General features: G+C 35.7%; 1 protein-coding gene across 1 annotated transcript in view; it reads left to right on the forward strand.

Moving 5' to 3' along the window:
- LOC113496393 overlaps positions 1–24,671 on the forward strand; it is a 40,397-nt gene extending 15,726 nt beyond the window's left edge. Inside the window, exons 3-8 of the mRNA XM_026875582.1 lie at positions 9,213–9,277; positions 19,476–21,841; positions 22,057–22,182; positions 22,448–22,529; positions 22,621–22,806; positions 22,918–24,671. Coding sequence (XP_026731383.1) covers positions 9,213–9,277; positions 19,476–21,841; positions 22,057–22,182; positions 22,448–22,529; positions 22,621–22,806; positions 22,918–23,090 — 2,998 coding nt within the window. The 3' untranslated portion in view covers positions 23,091–24,671. The remainder of the gene's footprint in view (positions 1–9,212; positions 9,278–19,475; positions 21,842–22,056; positions 22,183–22,447; positions 22,530–22,620; positions 22,807–22,917) is intronic.
- Positions 24,672–25,588: the final 917 nt, after the last annotated feature.

Below are 25,588 nucleotides of genomic sequence, written 5' to 3' on the forward strand. Positions count from 1 at the left end.
TTTTGTGCAACGAATGCACTCTGCAACATTCGAAATACTTCTAAAGTGTGTTCTTTTAAATGGAGATTAGGTAATCTATTGTCAAGACACTTTAAGTACAAAATACCTAAACGTTTACGATGATTAAACACTTTGCTGTAAGAGTCCTTTGTTCCTCGGTCATATTGAACATGAATGATGCTATATTGAAAATTGTTACGTTTATATTCACATGTACCAACGATTTGTCGAGAATAACGTTCGTACGGTAAACATCAGTAATGTCCTGGCTGCTAATGACTCATGACATTTTGTTCTCATGACTTTTCTTGTGTGCCAACATGAGATGTGACATCATGATATATAGGTACATGTATCTCGCGGCTGATGACGACAGCTTTTTGTTTTGTTTTTAGTCTTTGACCCATGATTATAACAGTATATTGAGAGGCTTTGCTACATTTTTGCATAAATATACATGTATTACAGGTTTGCGTACATAAATATGCCTATTATTTATATGTGGAGTCTCACGATTTAACCCTCCAAGTTGCATTGGTTATAAAGATATTTATAAAGATCCAGAAAATAATATTACAAAATCGAGTTCCGAAAAACTGAGTCTAGAATGTTATGTGTTTAATTTTAGTCCAATGTTTAAATATAATAAATACTTTTTTTGTAAATAGCTGTCTGATCCGGTAATCGTTGTTTTGCAATTTAAGTAAAGGACTTATAATGTCTTTTTTTGTTTTTCAAATATTGTATAAGAATAAAAAGAAAATAAATGTTGGTGGTCGACGATCCTTGTCAACTTAGGGGTATAAAATTGAATAGCAGTCGATTTTCAGACCAATTAAATAAAACATTAATATTTCATAAAATCGGTCAAGCCGTTTCGGACGACTTTAATACCTACTTTCATTATAACACAAAAAAAAAATAAGTAAAACTGTGTTACGATATATTCAGTTTTAATTACAAATTTTCGAGCAAGATCTTTTTCAGACTTCTGTGTCTTTCTACCTTGATAAATAAAGTAGTATTCTACATTCAATGCAAGCGTTAAGTGTATACTTTCCTGGTGTAAACGTGGGTTAAGTGTTCTAGCGCCACAAAATAGACCCTACATAATTCATGTGGATTGATTGGCTTCGCTACTTCATCTTATTTACATGCATTATTCACAATGCTTGTCATCATCGGGAAAGTACGGAGAACCCAGTGTTTACTTTTAACTTATTAACGTGAAAGATACGTTATGTTGTGGTAATATAGTCTAAAAATAATAAGCTTAAAATATCATTGAAAACTAGATTTATTGAAAATTTCAAAATGAAATTCTTCAGTTAGTCTTTTGTTTCAGAATATCTGTAAATTATTTTGTTTTATATACCGAGAGTAGATCCTATATCTACGAAGCATATTTGTGTCCAAATCCCATTGGTTAACAAGTATAAAAAACAAATATATTCTCCTCGGGCAACTCATTATTTTCGCTAAAATATTGGCCAAATACGTATATAGGTCAGTTCGAACTGATGACCTCGGAATGGGGTCAAGCGAAAATTTTCAAATAGCTCCTGTAACCGGCCCCAAACGTAAGTCATTTTCGTGGCTCATTAAGCAATAAAAATGCTTTCAACACACTTCCCCGCTAATTATATTTTTTTCATTGTTAAAGGCAATCTCATAGCTCCGGCATGAAATGCCCGATGATCTTGAATTGTCATGTCGGTATTCGTTGAGGTTCGATTCCAGGCCACTGGCAAAACGTTTTCATTTTTCATAGTTTGGAGAAGAATAGGATAAGATTATGACGATGACATATTTCTTAATTTTTATACTACCCAACGTCGCCCGTCTCTTAGTTTTTATGTTGGACACTTGGAATTTACAGTACATAATTTAACGTTTATTCTTTTGTTGCTTGATATGTTTTGGCATAAGGTATAGTAGGAAATTCAAGGCCTTGTTAAAAGTCCTCTGAATAGAAGTTACAATAATTACCGCATTGCGCCTGCAGTCAACGTGTGCCCTGCGCGGTCGACGCTGTAGACGTGCCAACTTTACGTGCCTAAATACACTACGTATGTAGGTATCCCCGACAAAGTTCTAGTTTGCTATGAAGTTGCAAAGGCACACAGTACGTACAGACAAACAAATGATGTATTGATAGGATCTTTTCATTAATAGTTAAAAATTGCACAATTGGTGATCTAATCGCTAAAAACGAATAAGGAATTCAATAATATTTTCTAAAGATATGAAAACTTTGATACCTTTTTGAAAACTGTAATGACAAAATCAGCACGTGACTTGGGTTTTTAATGTAAAACCCGTGTCATTACGGACACACAGGAGGGCATACAGACTACTCAACCTACGCCCTTATCATCACAATCATAGTGACCTATCGTACTCTCCTGATCAAATCTTCCAAAGAGGTTTATTATACATATGTTAAATAGTTTATTAAAGTACGTATCCAGAGTGTTGCGTTCCTGTCAGTTTGAGGGGCATAAACCTATATATCGCGAGCACTGTTACCTCTCTAACTTCAAAACTACTCAACTTTTACTACTGTAATGTAACATTGGAAGTTAGAATTTATATCTGCAGTGTTTTTGCTTAACCAACATTTCTCTTAATTAGAAAAGCCGGAACGGGACCCTGGAATAATGTGCCTTAGTGATGAATGCAAAATCAAAATAAATTTATTGAATTTTTTTCTTCAATGTATAATTTGTGCATAAGGATCTCACTTAATAACTTAACTTAAGCAAGCTATGCCTACTTATTTGAGACAAACATCTGACAGAATGGGTCCTCATACTACATATTTGTAAAATTGATGTTTTTTTTATAGATAATCAAAGCAATAACGATCACGATATGACCCACATTCTAGTTTGAAAGAGAAAACATGCTCAGTAACGAATACCACAATAATGAGAACTTACCGAGCTTTCGATCGGGCCTTTATAATGGATGGGTGTAATGTAAATGATCGCTGTAGTACACAATATTGACTTGCCCTAGAATGTGACTGGGCGTGGTCACTGCACATAATCTATTTTTGGAGCACAGTTTTGTTTTACATCAATGTGCAAGTCACTGCGTCTGGGACACAAGACAACATTCGAGGTCACTCAGCACGTACTCTATAACGGACCATCTTCTCAGATTTACTATAGTATTCAGTAAACGTCTGTACGCGTAACACTTAGGTATTGGTCGCAAATGTTGGCCGCTATTTCAACTAGGTTTTGTTTGAATTCCAAGTAGCTGTTCATCCTCATTTGAAGCTGAGCTGAGCTTAACGTAAATTTCGAAATACCTATTTCTGTTTGGTTCATTAGGTGGCATCTTACAAATCCGTCGATTGGTACATAATCCCACATGAGTGGTCGATTATTTGTTATTAAGTAGGCTGCATCGTCTGAGGTTGGTGTGGCCGGCGCGGGTGCTGCGAGTAACGGTACCCGCGTCGCTCGTCGCCCGCACTCATTGGCCCTGCAACTCTCAGACGCGTCTCCGCAAACCAATACATCTAATACTGTTATTAAATTTATGTTTGTATCTGTCTATACTTTCTCTCATACGTACCGATAATGATAGACATAGGCCGCAACGATATAATCGAAAATACTCTCAGTCCTTTGCATTTTCGTTTACGATGACATCCAATACTTATACGAGAGAATGTAAGCATAATGTTTGCAATGTATAGTTGTGTCTGTAGCTAGGTATGTAAGCTGTAAACAAATCGTTTGATGTTATGATAATATTATGCTACCAGTAAGCAGCAAACCAAATGGTTTTGGGCTCTTGTAGTCAAAACTTAAACGACATCAGTTTTAATTCATCTCGACCATTTCAAGTTCTATTTTACTATTTTGTATCTAATGTTTCAAAAAGTGCCAGAGTAAGTTACATTTCAGTATTCGGGACATTGCGTAGTTTTTTTTACGAACCTCATTGAGGTACAAATATTTTGCGGGCCGGTTGGTGTACTTATACTGTGCAAAAAACACAATATCGGCAAAACTCAATATTGTAGAAATAAAATAAAACATAATTTATATACAGCCAAAATCCCCAATAATTGGTAAAACTCGTTGTCCCTCCACAGAAGTACATTTAAAAGTTTTAATAAATGAAATATTTGCAATACCGCTCTGCGTACAACGCCGCATTCCAACTTTGTCATTTAATTTAACCCGTATCGACTCGGTGAATGTATGGAATTCCAAACTGGAGAGGCGGAAGCGGTGAACGAGGCGCCTTGATCTTGTTCATATACACTTACCTATAATGTGTGTACACCATTGTGTACTGTACTCATGTAGAGGAAATATCGCAAAGTGACGTCGCGGTGACAATAGCACGTTCGACCCTGTTCGCACGCTTCTCCCACTTTCCATTTATCGACTTGTTCGCCGTCCCGTTTATAAGGGGGCTATTTAGTCATTTACTAGTACAGGCATAAAATGATAACAATTATAAACACATGTAAGTGTAGCGCACAATTCATCAGGACGCCTAAAGGAGTCTTCAGATAGGTTTTCATATGATGAAAATGCACTTATTTCTTGTTCTCTAAATAACCTTTTTTTTCTAAATAGAAATGGGTTTTTCAATTCAGACATTTCACAGACTATTACGTTTATAGAAGTGTTTTATAATTATAATTTATAAAAGGGGTCTGAAACTAACTTTTTGTTTTTTAAATGCTGCCTCTATCATTCCTACTCCGTTATCAACATATTTTGTGCAAGGAACGAAATGAAGAGGCAGTAACACAGCGTTTACTACGAATTTTCTAAGATAAAACTCTTGTTTCGTAAACGTAAATCCTTTCCTACGAAGAACCATATTATAGCTGGTGTATTTTTTGTTTTAAATTGTTGTTCGTAAAGCGTAGTAATCAAGAGTTCCAATGCATGCAATAACAAGTGCAGTAAAGTATTGTTGCCTTAAAATTATTATTGTAAGACTAATCGGTACCCCATTAGTTATTAGTATTATACGAGCGTCTGTAAGCAAATAGGTGTCTTATTAATCAATTACAGAAAAATACAAATGTGTGTACTCAATGTAACTTTATAGAGCCAGAAAATACTAAGTTAGAATCGTTAATATTGCGCTCTACATTAATTGAGTAACTGAGAGTACAGTAATTGAGAGACTATTACTATTTTATAAGTCTTAATTTATATACATAAGTGTCACATTGTCCGAGATGGACTCCTAAACTACTTATCCAATTTTAAACAAATTTACACGAAAAATGGAGTTTGATCCAACTTGCAGGATAACATAGTTTGATATACTTTTTTATACTCTGTCTTTATTTTTATTATCTAATATTATAGTAATATGTATACTTCTTGATATTGGTATGATAGTTTAGTGTAATATAGTTTTCATCAGCTAGCCTTATGCTTCATTTATAACGAGACTATTTGCGAATTAGGGCAATTTCAAATTAAGTTGAATTTGGCAATTGGGACAACCCTAATATGCAAATTAATTGAGGACATGTTATCACTGTCACTTTAATATGTTTACAGAGAGCAATTTGAGAAAATTTTAAAGTAGAGTTGTTAGCAGAAACACTGCATGCGAACTTAAAAACACACGAAGTAGGAATATTTGTGTGTAAACACGATAGATCCAAAGTGGTGTAAACAATTTACAACGCGCAAGTGCTATTGATCAATTTTGTCAACTAAACGTTGATTTATCCTTATCTACCTGATCCGTGCCCAATTTCCTATTGGTAGCAGAATTCCTGAATTTCAAAATCAATTTAGTAGTTGCTGCGAAAACCTCTACGATGTCACAATCTTATAAACTTTACTTATTTTATCTTCTTTAAAGAATAAAAGGCAATGCGTCCTTGAACATTTCAGATACATTTCTTCTTATTGAAATGCTATTTTAGGCTCTTACCGAAAATAGCAATTAGGTAGGCGTACCGATTCCAAAGATTCAATAATGGTTTTTCGGTGATTGTATTTTAAGTGAGCCAGTTTCTCATTTATAATTTACTATTCGAGTCTGTAATCGAAATGGCTTTTAAATTTAAGAAGTAATTGTTCAGAAAACTCTATCAGTAAGTTCGATAAAAACCAAGACAAGATGTGAAGAAAAATTATTTGTTTAGTTTGGGGCACGAAAATTATCATCAGTATCTTAAGCTATGTTTACTCTCCGTCATAAATACCGGATAAATCATTTCACTAGATTTAACTCTTCCAAAAGCAGGCCATGTCTGCTTTACTAGACTATACGAATGCTGTACTTAATATCATACCCGTCTACGATAAATTTTGAGTAGTCTGCTTTCTTCTACTTACATGCAGCGTGAGAAAAGGACAGCTATTAATACTGACTTGGAAATGTCGAACTAGTTTTAACCTAGTCCATAATTAATTAAATTCTATTGGACTTGTTTCTGAGTGTCGGCAACATTAAAAGAGTATTTAATTTGGCAACATTGTACTATTTCCTTGAGCATCCTGGAACTAGGCGTACATAATGAATCTGTACTGGTACTAGATCTACGTTACTTTAAGAAAATACTTAATAAAATCCACGATAAACAATCAATTGTTGAGAACAGTATTTCTTAGAAGTCCTGGCGCTCGTGTATGCCTCGCTAACGGTACCGAGCCCCGCACCGTCGATAGCTGATCTCCGCGAACCCTTATCAACACTAGCCTTTCCTTTATAAATTACATGGTGTTTCTTTCTGGCTGAGATTTACGCGAATGACCATTACGATAAAATATTTTGAAACGGATTTATTTGTGGATTATAACTTATGTCTTTGTGAGCTCGCTTGACCTATGAACGGAGTTGTGTACATGAGGTTGCATTGCAGGTCCCATCGGTACATTTATGAGCCGGCATTTTATTTAAACAATTTTCTCTTAACCGTAAAATCAACAAGGGATCGAAACGTTTGAACTTATTTCAATAATAAGCCCCGATGGATCCTATTAAAATCCATCGTTAATTAATGGCAAGTTTTTTGGTTTAATTTAAGTTTTTTTCTGCTTTTGGCGAAAGTCTTTCCCACCATATGTTTCTTTAAACATCTTCTTCATCGTCTTCTCTATTAGTCAGTGATGTTCTTTACGAACAAATGGCTCTACTTTTAGAAATAAATTTCAATCCAATATAATATAAATTAAGAATACATTTACAGAATACACTGTTAAAGATTGAAAAATATCATATCTTAGCCTTTTTACATTTTATTTCGGATAACAACCCTACCTTACGATTCAGTAAATTTATTAGATTAGAGTAAGTATTTTAAATATATTTGACAATAAATTTCTATAGATGGCTAGCAAATGTCACATTTGCTAGCGCTTTATAGAAGGCGTAAACGTTTAATTAATAACTATCATTCTCATTACAAAAAAGGCATGTGTTCAATGCAATTAAGTCGTGCAAGTAAGCATTTACTTCTTTGATGCGTTCCTGACATGACCTTACAATTTAAATCCATATAAGTGTAACATTATGAGACTCTTATGAAAGTTGTTATGAACAGGTACCGGTTTAAATGCAGAAGGTTTAGGTGATCAAGTCAAGTAGATCGATATTTGTAACTGAATAATATCGTGAAGGTTTTCCGGTGAACGAGTGGTGCTAGTGGGCACGTCGAGCCTGCCCGCGCTGCCGAGCGAGACGCGCGGGGCGTGCGGGGCGCGGGCAGCGGGGGGAGTCACGACGTGGTTAGCCTAGCTTACCTTAGGTTAGGCTTGATTCCATTCTGCCTTTCGAGATTGCTCGGTATTTCACGCGTATAAGTAATCGTTATGATCTTGTATATAGTATTAAATTAATAAAGATCCAGGAAGCTAACGCTAACGCCAATCATTTTGCTCTAGCTTTCTCGGAAAATAGTTCTAGGTGCTTATTGCGATGGAATGGAGAATGTAATGACTATATAAATATCATTGACTACTTGTGTGAATTTCAATACGTATCTTATTCACTTACTACTGGCAGATATGAAACTGAAACGAAGAAATTGTACGTTAGTCCATAAAGGAATATTTTATTACATTTTTTGCGAAAGTTGAAAGAAAGATGGTGTGATTGAAATCATTTAAAAAGTCGCATAATTACTTCGTCAGACCTTGACTCTAAAACTTAAATTATAACGTCACAAAAAATATAAATTGCAAACAATATTTGCAATTTTGGCCGTGATTCAACGTTGTGATGTAAAACATAAAACAATCTATGATATCGGTTGCATTCGTGATTCAAATTCACCAAACTGTTGGCATTCTGATTCGATTCGTCGCCGCTACGGACCCTGACATTTCGATAAAGACAGCCGATGACCTGTTTACGATGCTATTCGTCGTCAAATGTTTTAAAACGAATTCCAATAATGTTGAAACAGTCGCTGTAGCTGCAAATTAATTATGAATTTGATGTACTCGGTGATTTTAAATCAATTAAAGTTAAGAATTTTAATTTTAATTCTAATATTCATTCAGAAACTATATCATATCTTTATCTGAATAAATACTTAATACTCTAAAAAATTAACGTCAGGTTTTGGAACCCTAGGCGTACTTAAATTGCCTTTGGTTTTTTTTTTGGGAAACTATATTAATCTTATTTTATTTCTATATTCCACCAGGATTGTTTGTGTGTTTGATGCATACTGTACGAAACTAGTCTAGTACCATTTAAAGTAAAATATAAGTTTCTCAATTAATGCCGTTCCTTTAAAAAGGGAATAAATGAATGAACTGCGCTTGGCGGTATGCGGCATTTACGAGGTCTCGAGGCAATAGGCGGGAGCAGGGAGTGTGTCGATGTAGGAGGCGGGTGCGACGCCTTCCCGCCAAAGCTAATTGTTACTATTACAGAAATTGGTCACTTAAACAGAATTACGATAAATCACTACCCGCTGTGCCTGTGGCCTCAAAGCGTGCACAACCGACGTTCATTCGATTAGCTGCTCGCTTTGTAAATAAACTGTGCACTCACACGTAATTTCGTTGCAAAACATTTTATTATTCATTATTGTACACATACTGGCGAACTTTTGTAGCGTGACTGTAACTTACCCTGGTTATTATCACTATCATCTAACGTTTAAGAAATAATGTCATCATTCATCGTGACATACGACATACTAGCTGTCTCCTTATTTGACTTGAAGACTAATTATTCTTTTTTGTTTTCAGCAAACCAGTCAATGTTGTCAAGAAGAAAGAGAGGAAGTCTTCGTTCGAAAGGAGTTTTTGGGAAGGTTTGTAAAACATTAATATTACATGTTTAAAATATGAATGTAGATCCTTGCGGCAGCAAAGTGAATGTTTAAGGTCAAGTAATGGGTTTCCACCGCTTAAAGCTTCGGAATTTTTGTACATTATGTCACAAGTGCCGCGTTCAGTTTTAGCACATTGCATAACAAACGCAAATGACGTCATGACGATACCGGGTCAAGCTTTACAAAACTTTGTGTAAAGATATTCATAATTATTAAAATGTATCAGATGCTCGCTCCCAGGTAAGTGATGTTAATACAAGTGAACCTCCAAAATCTAAAAACAAATGAATATCACTATCCAGATTCAAGCGAGGTTAGAAGGCAGCGATTTTTGAACTTAAGAAACAACTCCATGGCAAAGCACGCTGTTACTTCTTTTACAACATAATGCACAAATTACATACCTACCCTACATAAGTAACTTATTTACATTAATTGATTATAAACAATTGACCGCAGCAAAAGAAGACAATGCTTAAGGATAGTGGAAAATTACTATTATAACATACTTAAAGATCTATAGACTAGGTCAGCAAGACGACCAGTCACCACTGTATGAAAAGTACATTTCTTTTGAAAACATTGAAACTGTTTACTCTTCTGCACATGAGTAAATCGGTATTAATGTTTGTAAAAGTTAGTTTGGTGTAATCGACTTTAATCTAAAAGTATAGCCTTAAACATGTTAAAAATAATCTTTAAAAATAAGCGTTAAGTCGTATGAGAAAAATGAAAGAAAAATGGTAGTTATTTTGTGCTTTGAGAATGGCAGCAAAACCTCCACCTTACTCGCTAGTAGTACTCACAGCAACTGCCCCTGCGTGGCGTCGCTGCTTAATTAATCGGAAAATTATAAATAATGAAGACATAATTGATGTAATTTCAACGAGCTCGTTCATTGTCATGCAATCATCTCGAGTTTTTCTTGATAATTTTGTTTTCAAAGCAACTTAGTTCTTAGTTAGGTAAAACTGCTAAAAAATGTTGGAGTTATTTCGCAACTGGTTTTTTCTACTTTTTACTAAATAAAACTACATTATATTGCCATCATAAACACGGACCAAAAAAAGAAAAACATTTTGCTTCACTTTTTTGCGAATTTTATTCATCTTGAACAATATTATGATAAAACTCGTTCTATAATAAGCTATTAGAGAAACATAATAGTTTAAAAGAAACCTATGTAAATTTCTTAGATGTAGCGTGTTAATGAACTCGTAGAGAAACGTGTTATTTATGACATCCTCAATAGATTTTTTTTCTTATTTATGGTTCCGTCCCATTAAGTTTTAAATCCGACTTTAATCTAGATTTTATATGAATCTTTAGAACCATCGACGATACGGGTATTTTGATGTCAAGTTGTCTCGTATAATTTAATATTTGTTTAAAATAAAATGGAAATCTTAAATATTAGTACTCTATATTCTCTCTATATCTCGATGACGTTTTCCATTAACGCCTGTTACACTGATTCAGTAACATCGATTTAAATTCCTGTTCCATTTTCGTCCTGAGGCTCGACTCGTATTGGTGTGACCGCCGAATTGCCAACTCAAAAGTCGTGAGTTCGAGTCCCAGTCACAGTAATGTGTGCTCAAATTAATCTACTTATTAACAAAGTTATCACTTGCTAAAACTGTGAAAAACACGTTACGGTACAAGCACACGATAATTTTTCAAGGGTGTGTAATTCCTGTTCTTTTGCGGTTTCAAATTCTGACACCAGGTTGTACGAAAACCATTCAAAAAGAAGTCCTAAGAAGAAGTCGGCTTTTGTTTTAGTGAATAGTATATAATCGTGTTTATGGATGTAGTTATTTAAGAAACCTTACGCTCGGCGCGACGCCTGCACAAGGTGCACTGCGGCGGCGGTTAATACACCTGTTCAGAACACATGGCGTAATATAGTTTTGGTGCAAGGCTTGGACCACATTTCTAGCGTGCCTCTGAGTAGGATATCGATACATAATACCCTTTAAAAATGTTCCAGTTGTGTAATAACTCGCCTTGCATTCAATTACATAACGTACAGTGTAATGTGTGGCTCGTATTATTACGAAGATCAGATGATGAGGTTGAGGTAATTTTATTTTTGCCGAAATTGGATTTAGGTCTTTTTTTTCTGATAATTGTATTTCAAATGTTCTTTAATATGTTGTGTAAAGTAAGTTTTTGAGAAGAGGTGAAATAACAACATTGTATACATTCTTTACTAAACTTCACCTCTGGACATTTAAGTGTTTTCTGCTCTTACCTTAATTAACTCTTTCTACCTGTTTTACAGTAGACATGAAAAAATTCCCGCTTATTATCGCTATTTTACACTTTAAATAAACTATCTATGTAGTTAAAAGACGGTTTCGTGCAAACAACTTTACTGCAAATAAAATATGATCGAAGATATTTCAGCTGCGTAACAAGTTAGTGGATAATAGTAGAATAGTTTTAATTATTTCAGTGGTAGTATGAGTACTTTCAAATCAATTCCCGAGAAGAAAGTAAGGTGGTTGGAATCCCGCTGTAAGACCATTAAAGTGACGACTAAGACCTAACTGTCGGCGTTCATTCTTTGACTCACCAGAACTCACCACTTTGCATATCATCTCACTACACTTGGTTAACTGAGTCATTGTTACTTTGTGGTCCGATACTATCTCAATCTGACAAAATAACCACACCGAATCCTATTCCCTGAAGATTTTTATAGGCTTAAAAGGTCTTCAAGGAATTTTTAAATGATTTCGGGATGTGAGCAAAAAGCACCGTAATGTAACCTCAAAAATATTTTGCGCAAGCATTTATCCGGTTCGCAATTAAATTGGATGTGGCATTTCCTTTGAGAAGATAACAAAAACGGTTTTCAAGTCGCTCAAGTGATGTATATACAACCAAAAATATAGGATGTAAAGACTTTATTTATGAGATTGATTTGTTGACTTTTGTAAGTTTTTACATTTAACAGAAGAGTGAAGATCTATTTTACTAATTGAGTTACGAGGACATCTTTCATCTAGTTTCAAACAGTACCGTAGCGTCAGTCTCAGGAAATTAAAAGCAGAGAAAATTATAACCTTATGTAGATTGTGGAATTGAAGTGTAAATAAATGACATTAAAAGAATGAGGCGTTTTTAATGATGAACTTATTTTGAGGTGTCTTTTGTAGGCAATGTAGTCTGACGACCTTTACAGATATAAATGTTGCGGTTATTACTGTCTTGTTTTGTTGAGATTACGTAAGACATGTCACTGGAGAAAGTTAATTTAGTTTTGAAAGTGAAATCGATTGCACTTTCTTTCACTTATCCATTTCATAGTCTCGCTGTTGGATACATCGATTATTATTTTTTAAGAATAACAATTCTATTTCTTTCCAAATTAGCCACACGAGTGTCATACGAGAGTTAGTACTCCTTATTGGCGTATCAAATTTAGAGAATATAAACAATATCTGTCTTAAATAAAAATATAATCTAAAACGCGATAATAAATCCCTACTCCAGTAAAGCTCGCGGGATCTATTTCTATATTGAGGTAGGTAGTACAGAAAGGCTTAATAAAAGGACGGGAATGTAAAAAAATGTGCAAACAACTCTGCAAACACGTCGGAGCGGTTTAAAGGCCGCGTCCGGATTGTGAGGGGCGGCGGCGGCGGAGGGCTCAGGCAGCATTCCAGCCTCCCGTGGTCACGGCGACGTCACTCCTATATACCTACAAGGCGCATTCCGCGATGCCACTCGTTCTTTCACCGCAAATATGAAAAAGAAAGCCAAAGAAAGCGGCTATTAAGGACTGGTTTAGCACTAAAAAGGTTATTACATATTTTTCATGTAATTTTAGGATGAGAATGTGTTGCACACATTTTTAGCAAGGACTTAAATAAAATATCACATTAGATAAGGGGGCACCGCGACCCTGACATCTGTGGTGCGCGGGCGCCGTCTGCTAACGCGAGAGCTCACGGTCGCCGCCCCCCAGCGCCTACTGGCTAAAAATAGCTCACGATACCGATCGATGCTTACCTATTGCTTATCGAGATCAAAGTAAGAACACTAGAATTATCGTTCCTGCAGTTAATACTCGAGGTTGAGTAAGATGCTACGTTGGTTAACGTTGCGTTAGTTTTAATTTATTTTGCAAGTCTAGGTTACAGTGTTAGTCGGATCGTTGTGGTTTTGTATTAATAATGATAGTTTTGGTCAGTAGTGATGGGCTTGTCGGGTGACGGGTGTGCAGTGGGCCGCGGGGGAGCGTCGCGTGCGCAACTCGGTGTCCGTCCCTGGCTCGGAGCAACGCCCCCGTCAAGGGCGGCGACGCTGCAAATTTCTGCAAGTCCAACGCGAGTCAGTGCATCGCGCCATGTCGCGGCGGCTCCGCGCTCGCCGCTCGCCGCTCGCACACCGCCGTGGGCGCACGCCACTGCACGCACCGCCCTATGTAAAATAACAGTTATTTCGGTCGTTAATGGACACGTTCCGCATTCTTAACTCGATCCTCTTTCTTCGGCAATTTTGAGATCCGTAATATTGTTCAGTTGCCAAATAAGAGGTTCTTCGTTTTTGACCGATTCAAAGTTTTTTATGATATATTTCCCGAAGTGCACAATGAAAGTAAGTTTTCAGAATGAACAGGATTCAAAAACTGGTTTGACGAATGAAAGTGTGGTGTTATGAATTGGTTCAAATGACGATCACCTTGGAAGTGGCATTTTGTTTTTTTCACAATGTTGGAGACGAGGAAACTGCCGAGACGATCGGTGTCGCTTCATGGTTTGTATAATGTTATTTGTTTAGCCGGCTTCTTGTTTGTGAAACTTAATAATCGTAATGTAGTGTAGTATAATCTTTTTAAATCCGTGCGACCGCGAGTCGTCTGCACAATATTATATAGCTATATGTTTAGCGCCTCGCCGAGCCGTAGCCTGTAGCCCACACACATGTACCTACCTAGAGTTGAACCTAGCGGTCACCTTCTTCAGGCCGCTTCCTAGGATATATAGGTAGGTAGGTACATTATGTACAAGCCTTCATTGGAGAACTTGTTTGAACCTAATGTTCTAAGGTATATAGTTTATCTGTATTAGAAATGTAACGAAAATAATAATTGCATTTGAGAATAGAAAGTCTAAACTCGCAGCTTCTACCGGTCAAATGTAACAAAGAAACGACGAATTTAAATATATTATGAATGTATGATATGGTATTTGAGTATATATATTTAATGTAAATAGGTTACGCATTTTCTCTTTCTTTGAACTCTACATTTTCAGATCAGACTTTTTAATAATAAAGTACTTACGTATGTTTTTTAATTAAGATGTGATGATGTGTGATGTCACAAAATGAATTAGTAATATTATTATAAGAACCATGGTATAGCCATGATGAGCATTAGTTAAAGTCATTAAATTTAACTTATAGTGTGTCTGTTATTATACAAATCGGAGTAACTTCACAACCTGATTACACATTCACACAACAGTTACAAAGGCTAAATAGTTTTTTAAATATATATAACATAATACATATACAGACCGAAAGACTGATTTTAACTCGATGTCAAATGGATGTATACAACCTCATTTCAGATGTTACACTCATTATAACATAATTAATGCTTATATTCCCAATTACGCTGAAACTTTAGGAGTTCGTTTAGCTTTTATTCTGACTGGATTCAACTGAACACCGCACCAAACGAGGTGTGGTAGCATATCTGACTACCACCACCCATTAGACTGAGTAACTCTGTCATAGAAAACTGGTTACCAGGATTATGGTTATACTCATCCATTGCTATAGTAATCGGGATAAAAATGTCCTATGTGTTTATCGGAGTTATAAACTATCTGTGTATCAAGTTTCGTCTATATACGTTCTGTAGTTTTTGCATGAACTACGAACAAACATCCGTACGTCCATAGATCCATACAAACTTTCGCGTTTATAATATGAGTGATAATATGATTGCTGAAATAGTTCCGTAGGTATAAGGGGTGCCACATTTTGGGTCCACAAGGACCTTTCGATCATGAGCGTCGTCGGTCACCTTCGTTGTCATCGCGTGAGAACAATCGGTTTTACTCATTTTATTTTATTACACCAAACTTGAATTGAACTTGATTTAATTGAGGAAGTAAGTGAATACCTTCAGCAGTAAATTTATGAAAGACAAGTCACGGTAAAAGTTTGTATCCAAATATAATTTGATCGAAATGGAGATACATTTTATCGTAAATTTATTTTACGTATGACGCCAAAGTTTACGCAACTGAATAAATTATTTCAATGTCTTTGTTTCAATTTGGTGACGATGTGAAGTTAATAAAATTGTAGTAGCGGTAAGGTTGTGTTGTAAGCCTGAAATTCAGAAGCAGTTGTTTAAATACGAGGAAGCGTGTTCAGTCCCGAAACGGTTACAAAATTTTACTAGAAATATAGTGCTGAAAAAATAATAGGAGTATCGCGTCTCTAAGTCTGCTTGCAGCAGAATTCAACAAAATTAAATATATTAACTTATTTTTAAATGTCATGGTGATCCACTTAATAATCGCGATGTTCTTTTTATATATGCTGAAGTAAATTAGTGTAATATTCGCCGTCTTTATGCGATGTATACCCAAAACGTGATAGTGTTTAATTCGAAAACGTATTGTATTGTAAAAATTCATCACTCACGTTGCTTGCACCAGAGTGATCACGAGAAAGGAGGTATTTATACTCATATTTTGTGTTTACGTTTGATAAGCCATATGTAACCAAATGTCAAAACGAGGTAGCATTATAAAATACACACTTTTGAGGCTTTGAGTAAAGAGGCAGCAGTTGAATTTTATAATTGTTACTATTAATATATCTATATTGAAACATGTAGAGACAAATTTATTTAATAATAATGGAAACTGTTCAAATAATGAATAAAAAATATATAGTTATTTTCAAAGGACTTTATACTTAAAACGTGATTCGTATTATGTTAACCCATTTAGTCCTGAAACTATTTTTTTCTAAAATGTTTGTTTTTTTCTTAGTATATAGGTTGATAGGGGTCTAAATATTAGGAAAACCTAAAAAATTAAAATCCTGAAATAAAAGGGGTCTGGGAAATAGCCGTACCACATATGGTACAGTAGGATTTGGAGTAAGAAAAATACCGTAAAAATGAGAAAAAAGTTGTTTATTGTTCATAGTTATTTAAAAATGTAATCAGAATAAAAAAAACCGCAGCAAATGAAAACTTATTAAAAAATACAAGAAAAACATACACTAAATTAGCATTTTGTGTGGTAAGCAAGAAAGCATTCAACATGCAATCCAACATTACATTTGATGCATCTTGCTGGGCTTTGTCGGTGGCAATGTCCACATCTCGTTCTTTTATTATCGGGCTGTTTTATTATATAATGACCCTTGTCATCAAATCGGGAATCCATAGTTAGAGATGATTGTCGGCTAGGTCCAGGCTTGCTTCGAGACTTATTCGATTCAATTATGGATATAGCTATGCGACGTCTAAAATACAATAAATCTTGTTTGCCACCATTGTATCTATAAAGTAGCCAGGCATTTTGCACTGACATGTCAAGACAATGCAAAATAAGGGGCATGTACCACTTTTTTCCCCGGATGCTAGTTCTGACTGACGAAATATTTTGATCAGATAAGTCGACACCACCCATATTTTGGTTATACTTCTGAATCAAGTGAGGCTGAGATACACTAATTTTCTTTTTTAGTTGTTGTGAGTATCTCTCTGCCTTATGACACGGTAATATCCCGTTGAATTTGAGCAAACTGTAACAATGCTGTTGTCATGCCATTTACAGATTATAATGGAGTCACTAACACGATAATCATACTCTCCTCTTTCCTTCTTCTTCATTTCTTTATTAGCTATCAAAGGACATTTTCCTGTTCGATTTTCTCTTATAGTGCCCGTTACACCCATATTCCTTTTTGTTAACTCTTCAACCAACGGTAACCCGGTAAAAAAATTATCAATATATAAGTGATATCTGGATCCAAGCTCAAGTTTCATTAGTTTATCTGAATATGTCAAAACTACACTAGCCCCAAGGCCTAATTCAGCATATCTGGCGTTCAAAATTGTAGTGGCCCCTTGGTAAGGCTCAAACCAAGCTATATAGCCCCCCGCAGTAGCTCCTACCCACAGTTTGAACCCATACCGTATGGGTTTGCCACGAATAAATTGTTTACATCCATGTCGACCAAAATAAGGCACCATAGCTTCGTCAACACTGTGGTTTTCTTTGTGGGGACAGTGGTCTAGAAACTTGGCAGATAATTTGCTCATAAGTGGCCGAACTTTTGCAAATTTATCAGAAGAATCTAACTGATGGTTGTCCATACAATGTAGATTTGAAAATATGTAGGAAAAGCGGTCTCTCGATAAAGCACTAGCAATGAGCTCATTCTTCACGTCAGGCGAGTTCTCCCAATACATTCGTCTTCTATTTACCGAGGAATAGCCACTTACTAACAGAACACCAATCATACACTTCATCTCTTCTATTTTTATATCAGCAGCAAGGTTTTTTCTTCCTATGTACCTGTTCGTCTCAGTGGTCAATAAATCAAAAACATCCTCCGAAAAAAACAAAGAAAACCATTCTAGTGGTGATTTTTCCTGAGGGACGTGGTAATCAGGTCGCCATAATGATAGTGAGCCTTCGTAATCCCGTTTCCTCCAGTTATATTTTTTTAAAACTTTATGAAGGGGCTCATCATTCGTGTCCGGATCCCCAATGTTGTCCAAACTAACTGTAGCGGGTTGACGTAGCTCTGCGTCCGCTCTGAGCAAGCTGGGAGGTAGATTATTGACATTGACCTGATCTTCGTCTCCAGAGTCCTCGTCTGTCAGTTCTGCATTCGCATTATCAGGCGGAAGTATGAATACATCATTTTCACCTTCGGTTGTCTCAACATCCCCCTCTTCCAATAAAGATAAGATGTCATTCAGGGATAATGGTCTGAAAAGCAAAAAAAAGTTAATTGAAATGGCATATAGTCCTACCGTACCAAATAGGGTACACCATTATTCATGTCTAAATAACTAAAAAATAAATAAATAATTAGGATATTCAAATGTCACAATGAAACAAGAAGTATTTTAGTTTTATAAAAGATGGAAATTATTTGTATAAATTATATAATTGTAGTATATTTACCTGTTGGAAGCCATGTCTCCGCAGAAAAAATAAATTTACGAAACTTGTTCAATAAATCTGCACTATTATCAGCATTCAATTGCACTGGCGTATTTTTTCCGATGAGCACTATTCTTCTTTTCGACATAAATACCAAATAATATTAAAAATATTATGCGAGTACCTGCAAAAAAAAAATATAACAAGTGTACCGTATATGGTACGGTAGGTCTAAATGGGTTAAGTATCGGTGACAAAGTACCTACTTGTGATGAAGTACGGTGACGCACCATCATACCTAGTACCGAGTTGGTCAACTGTAATAGGATACAGCCAGTGATTCATAAGGTTACCTCATTTTCATACTTCCTTAAAAGATATATCTATCACTTATCACATTAACATCACTTGAAATTATTCCTCAATATGTGTAATGAAATAACTGCGTAAAACCAGTATCAGTAAGTACTTTTACCACGCGGAACTTATAAGCTGAAGTATTACGATAACACTACAGCAAATGGTGACCTGCTTACAAATATTTCGTTTGTTCACGTTTTAAATAGTCGTGTGCTATGTGAGTGGATGTTGGCTTGACACATGGGTATAGTAACCGTAATTATAGCTCTACATAAGTTTTCTCTTATGAGGCAAAGATTTGACTAGTTTTTTTTCGAATACAAGATCGTTATTTTTTTTAATCCTGATAATATTAATTCTGTTGATGGCATATGCGTTTCAGCATTCTACCTAATATGCTAATTACCTGCTATTAATAGGATTGTCGAAGGGGCCAGTACCCGACACATAGGTGCTCTCTTAACATGATTGGAACTGACTATATAGACAACGCTCAGACGAGATCGCGTGCTGATAATAGCCGAAAGAAAGTGTAGTAGCTACGGGAAACCCTGTTATTTAAAACAGATTATCTGGTTTAGTTATTTACAAAAGTTTATTTTGTTTAGTTATTGCTAAATAAATATTAATCAGGTGTTGTTTAATTTCAGATCGTGTTCTCAAAAGCGACGCTGAGGACAAAAGTCTGTCTAATGATGAAACACCTTTGCCATCGTGTCCTCGCCAACCGCCAGATGGAGTGGAAACTCCTTGTGATGCCGTCGAGAAGACGCCGGAGCTAACATCACGCCTCCCACTGCGCATGCCAGCTAACTGGCTCGGCACGCGTCCACGCCTATCATACACTTCGAGAACTCAGGATGCTCGAAGTGAGGCCAGTGTCAAAGATAAAATTGCTATGTTCTCTAATGATCGGGCGACATCTTCTGATCGCTTGGACAAATGCGGCACCTTACCTACAAGAAATGCTTCCAGTATAAGAAAAAGTACAGCATCCTACGCAAATAGTTATACTGATGTATCCTCCTTGGACAGACGTTTGACAAAATCCCAAGATAATCTGGATGAATTGCCTCGGTCGTACAAAAGACCGTCGGAGAGACCTGAAGTTTTAGGAGGCGTTGAACGAGCATCAGCTGTTTTAACGTATAGTCCGGCAAAGGGCAGCAGCACATCACTTTACTCAGAAAATAAACCCCTGTTTTACGGGAGCACAACAACTCTACCTTCGAGTACCGATCCCTCATTTGCGAAAACAGTATATCACGTACGAAGTGTTAGCGATGACAATGGTAGCAAAAATATATCAAAACATAAATCTAATTTGGATTACTTGATTGAGCAACGAAAAAAATCCATGTCTAAATTAAGATGTTTAGTAATACCAGAAGTTCAAACTCCAATCGTGGACTTACCTGAAATCAAAGTGCAAGATGCTTTTCCTAAGTCGCTACTTTTGAAGACGAATCAATGCAATTTGAATTCAAAAAGTATCAAACCAAATAACTTAAAACCAGTAAGTTTGAACGACACAAAATGGAAAGCTGATTTACTGCCCAATAATTTACCTAAATATTCTCCAGCTTTTAAGCGTAAATCATTACAAGTGTATACGCCGTCATCGCTTTCTAAAGAATCCACTCCAGAACCTAATTACAACGACAGAATCAGTAAAGTGGGTAGCAAATTACAAGGAAACCAAACTCTAAGAAGCTCTATTGATACAAATGGACTAACCAGCCGACTATTAACAACAAGCTTAACCGCAAATAAGATTACGGACAACATTAGTTCACCAAGGAAAGACCATAAAGATATATTAAATTATGTCCGAGATTACAAAAATGTGGATATTAAAATTTGCACCGCTACTGACGTGGTCGATAGTGATAATGATTCTGCAATGAGTTCAACGCAGTCTAGTTATAGGTCTTCAGCTTCTTCCCCTATGCATACCATAGAACATATTGAATCAGACAGTTCACGTCTATCGCCACGCGTTTCGCATTATGCTACATATTCAGTATTTAAGTCGGAAGTTCCAAACAAAATCAACATGATCGAAAACAATCCACAAGAATACGTAAAGCGCAATGTGTGTCGCTCAGTATCGTCGGATACAAATGTGTCACTAAGTTCCTCAGCGGGTTCAGCAGCTACGTCTGGGTCGCAAGCGAGTTGTAGTTCACTTGAAAGTTCTGTAGCTGACACCGACAAGAAAAAAGTTTCGAAATCGTATAATATCGATACGATAAACAGACGAAACATTTTAGCGTCGGCAAAATGCAGGAGTGGCAGGGATGCAAAATTAAAATCACCTGTTGTAGAAACTAAGTTCTCACACGAGTCTTGCGACAGGTCTCCGAGTCCAGTACACAAAGCGTCTGAACGCCTTTCTACACTCACGCCAACAGTGAGTGTTATGTCGAATAAAGGCGAAAACAGACGACGAAGCAAAATCATTGCAGAATCTGACTCAGACAGTGACAGTGACGTTAACGTGTGGCAGAGAAAGAACGATTTCAAAAACACAAGACTGAAGCGTAATTCGAGTTCAGCCAATAAAAATAAACAAAATGACAATAATTACGAAAGTCAAAAGAATGACGACGGCCCTAAAATCATATCCGAAAAAATCATAAAAGAGATTAAAAAAGCAGGACTAGACAATTATAATAATAGTAAGGTTACAAGTGTCATAGAGAAACCCGATTTTCTAGCTACTAAAACTGAAAACCTGATTATAAGTAAACATGAAAAGGTCAGCAAAATAGATAATATGAAACATCATGAAGCTTCTGATAATAGTATTGGCAAGACAATCGAAAAAGAAAAGTCTTTAGAACAAATTAAAAAACACGAAAACGATGCAATAAACGATACAACTGACAGTAGTATTACTGAAGTAAACTACGCACCGGTGAAAACTCAAACCATTTCACTTAGACGTGGAGCAGGAACAGGAGTTGGAGTTATTTTGGCCGGCGGAATTGACTGCGAAGCGAAAGAGGTTACGGTGTGTATTTTGCTGTTTACCTATAATTTCTCAGTTGTTTTTAATGAATTTTGCCTAGAACCATGACCAAAATCAACATACAAAAGTGTCACAGTCAAATTTTAAAATAACATTACTTTAAAATCCTCTGAAATCAATTTTCTTGGTAATTTCTAAGTAGGTCTATAACAAGTGATCTAGTATTTAATAATAATTGGTTAACTTTAATATTTCAGGTTCACAGAGTCTTAGCAGACAGTGTAGCGGCCAAGGCAGGATTGAAAAGAGGAGCTAAAGTTAGAAGTATTAACGGCTGTGCAATGACAGGTTTAACACATGCTCAATCTGTCACGATCCTTAAGGTAACATTCAAGATTGTTCTGTTTCTCACTTCATATTAAAAGAAATGATAATGCTGAAGTAGTAAAAGCTACTTGGATTGAAATACTTATCTATGATCTCTAGCTTCTAGTGCCTCGATTGTTTTGTTTACCCGAAGTTATATATAGTTAATACACTTGATAGAAGACTCAAAGTATCCTATTGCTCACGTTATTTTATGTCCATGCATTAAATGTAAATTGTATATCATATTTTTTGTTGTAATTCTACAATCCATCTTCACAGGAGCAACGTTCAGAAGTAACAATCGAAATAGAGGTCGAAAATCGACAAAACGCTAATGGTGTGGGTTGCGGCTCTGACAAAGGTATGATTGGCTTATTTAAGATCTACCATTTATTTGCTCAACAAAGTATACGAACCGAATATTCCTAACAAAACTATACTTGTGTTTCCAGCGGAGTCGAGGGTTCGACATGAGGTAGATGATAAAAACTTCGGAGACGACGGTAAAGTTACCAGACCAGTAGTGACTGTTTTGTTGGAGAAAGCCGGCGGCGGAGCTGGCTTAGGCTTTGGTTTGGACGGCGGCCGAGATTCCCCCCGAGGAGATCGTCCCCTTACAATAAAGAAACTTTTTGCAGGTTTGTTCCAAATGTTGATTTAACTTACACAGTATATAGCGATAACCAACGCTGTAAATGGATTTTCCTGTACATGCCCATGAATTTACTTGAAATTCTGTTTTATTGCAGGAGGAGCGGCAGCACAAAGTGGCCGTGTTCTAGTCGGTGCGGAACTTCTTTCGGCTGGCGGGCAATCGATGGAAGGATTTACACGCACACAAGCCTGGGCAGCTCTTAAAGCTTTGCCAGCTGGCCCGGTTACCCTTGTACTTAGGAACCCTAAAGATGATATGGGAATATGATTCACACAATACATTAACACAGTGAGGTCTATAAAGGAAATTAAGTAAAAAAAGATTTTTGAGACGATCTCTTTGAATAATTGAGTATGGTGACGTGTCTCCGAGCCCGGTTAGCAAACTGTTTAACAGAATCGTTTATGTGCCAGCCTCTCTCCAAGGAGACAAAATAATACTAACTGACGCTGTTCAATTTAGTAAAGTAAGTTGAAAAGGTGGGGTTCGGGACTTGTTATTACTTCTTCTTTTATTTACAATTTGCCTCATTCATTAGTCACTGTTTCTTTAAGATTGTAAATAGATTAATTTATGTGATCTGTCTGTTACGGATTTTCGTGAGGATAGGTTTTTTAAGACTGTCTCATTTTTGTTAAAATCGTTTATTTATTAATTTGGTTCAATTAACTAGTCTGGACTGCGAGAAAAATAAATTTTGGCAATGTACTAAGTACGTGCACGATATAAAACCTAAATTAAAAATGATATTTATCATTAGTGCCATTGAAAGTAACACGGATTTTAGTTTCATTTTGCGCACACGAAGATGTACATAAGACATCATAATATATTCTAACGTTATGAAGCGTCATTAATAAAGCTTAGCTTTCCGAGTAGGTACGTAAACATAATTATGCTAAGGACACATGCATTTTTCATGGAGACCATACTTTGCATACAATAAAACCTTATTTTGATAAATATTAAAAGTACTAACTGCAAGTGATATGACGTTATCACGCTCATTATTGTAACCACATTTAACCTTTGTACAATACTTTATTATTATTACGTAAACTTTTATATACTCAAACATGCTTTTTGAACAGTTGTGTTAAAAAACGTATTCAAAAGTTGTATGTTTTTTTTTATGTTTTTTAGATGAACCTTTACTTGCCATGATACTTATTGCCAATAGCGGTACCTATCAGACCATTGCTTAGTTGTAATGCATCGAACTATTTAGATAGAACTTGTAAATATTTTTGTTATTTATTAATAACTGTACTTAGTGGGTAACGTTTAGGTGTCCGCTTGTAAGATTAACTCATCAAAAATAATATTTTTGTTTACAGTCTATTAATCGGATTGTAACCATTTTGTGTGTATTATTGAATTTTTGTTAGTTTGGTGTACGTACATTTAAGAAAATATTATTTTTTGTCTACGTCATTAAATTTCAATACTAAGGAACTTTAAAAGATTTTTTCGAAAGTCTGTGGCCAATACTATTGTGTAAAGATACAATCAAGAGTAGATCAAAATTGACGTAAGTCGGCGCTTCACACGTTGTTGAGGGTATCTCACAACTGCTTTTAGAGGTGGAGGTGCACTACACTAATAAAGTACCATTGAACTAATGGAATACAGTAAAAAAGTCTCTCTTTGTATATCACTAAAAACGTTGGCATCAGAGTAATCAGACAAGATCTGAGAAGACTTTGACCAGAACAAATTATATGAAGTTTTACGAACGGCCTTCAAACGTTGCCCTAAATTAACATCCGATTTTATAAACTTTAATAATTAAAACAATATTCTTTATTTACTTATTAGGTGATATATGTTATCTTAGTTACTATTATTTTTTATGTTACTATATTATATAATCACCATAATATATTGTTGTTTTCTTTTTTGAACCACTTGTAATTACAGCAGAATCGTGACGTTTTTAAAAATGTAAGTATGACAGGATTCTTTGTACTTGCCGTACTTGTCTTTAAGAATTATACCCGTTATGTACATATGTAGTTGTGAGACGCACATTTTCGCATCGTCACAAAATCAGCAGAAGAGACTGGGTATTAAAGACTTGTACACAAGTTAGGGCCAACCCCCACCCAAGGGACAGAGAATTAAAGTTGAAGAAAACTGACTAAAATAGCAGTTCTGCACGACTTCGTCCTAGTGGCTAGGTGACTAACTAAAAGTTTAAAAAACGGATAAACCGTTTTAAAGAGATGCTTTTTGTAATATATTCTATAACTGCGGTGCTCCTATTAATCACAGCATTACGTTACTGATCTTTAAACCTTCCGAAATAAACGGGTTAATTAACACAAATATTTTTTTTAAAATCGGATTATGATTAGTATTTCCTAATTCTATAATAAGTTAATCTTAAAAAGCCACTCTACTAATTGAATTAGATAGGTAAACATGCGCAATTTAAGAGCAAACTAAAGACCATTAAGTCATTGAGATTCTGACAGCTTCAATCCAGAATTTATTTAATTTGTGCAGAGTTCTTTGGCTACTTCATGTAGTAGTGTAATTCACATGGTAAAGACATCATTTCAGGAGGTAAAAGACGATTCACTTACTGTACTTCGTAGCTAAGTACACAGTAAAGAAACTTGAAACCATATGACAATAGGTGTCAAGAATGTATGGTATTACCGCCTGAGAAAACTACTTTCACGAGAATCTATTTAAATATGTGATGGGTTTTCATAGAAGAGCAAAAAAAACGCTTGCTTTCAAACGTTTGTAATGCTTTC

Source organism: Trichoplusia ni, chromosome 8 (genome assembly GCF_003590095.1).
Source record: "Trichoplusia ni isolate ovarian cell line Hi5 chromosome 8, tn1, whole genome shotgun sequence".
Lineage (NCBI taxonomy): Eukaryota > Metazoa > Arthropoda > Insecta > Lepidoptera > Noctuidae > Trichoplusia > Trichoplusia ni.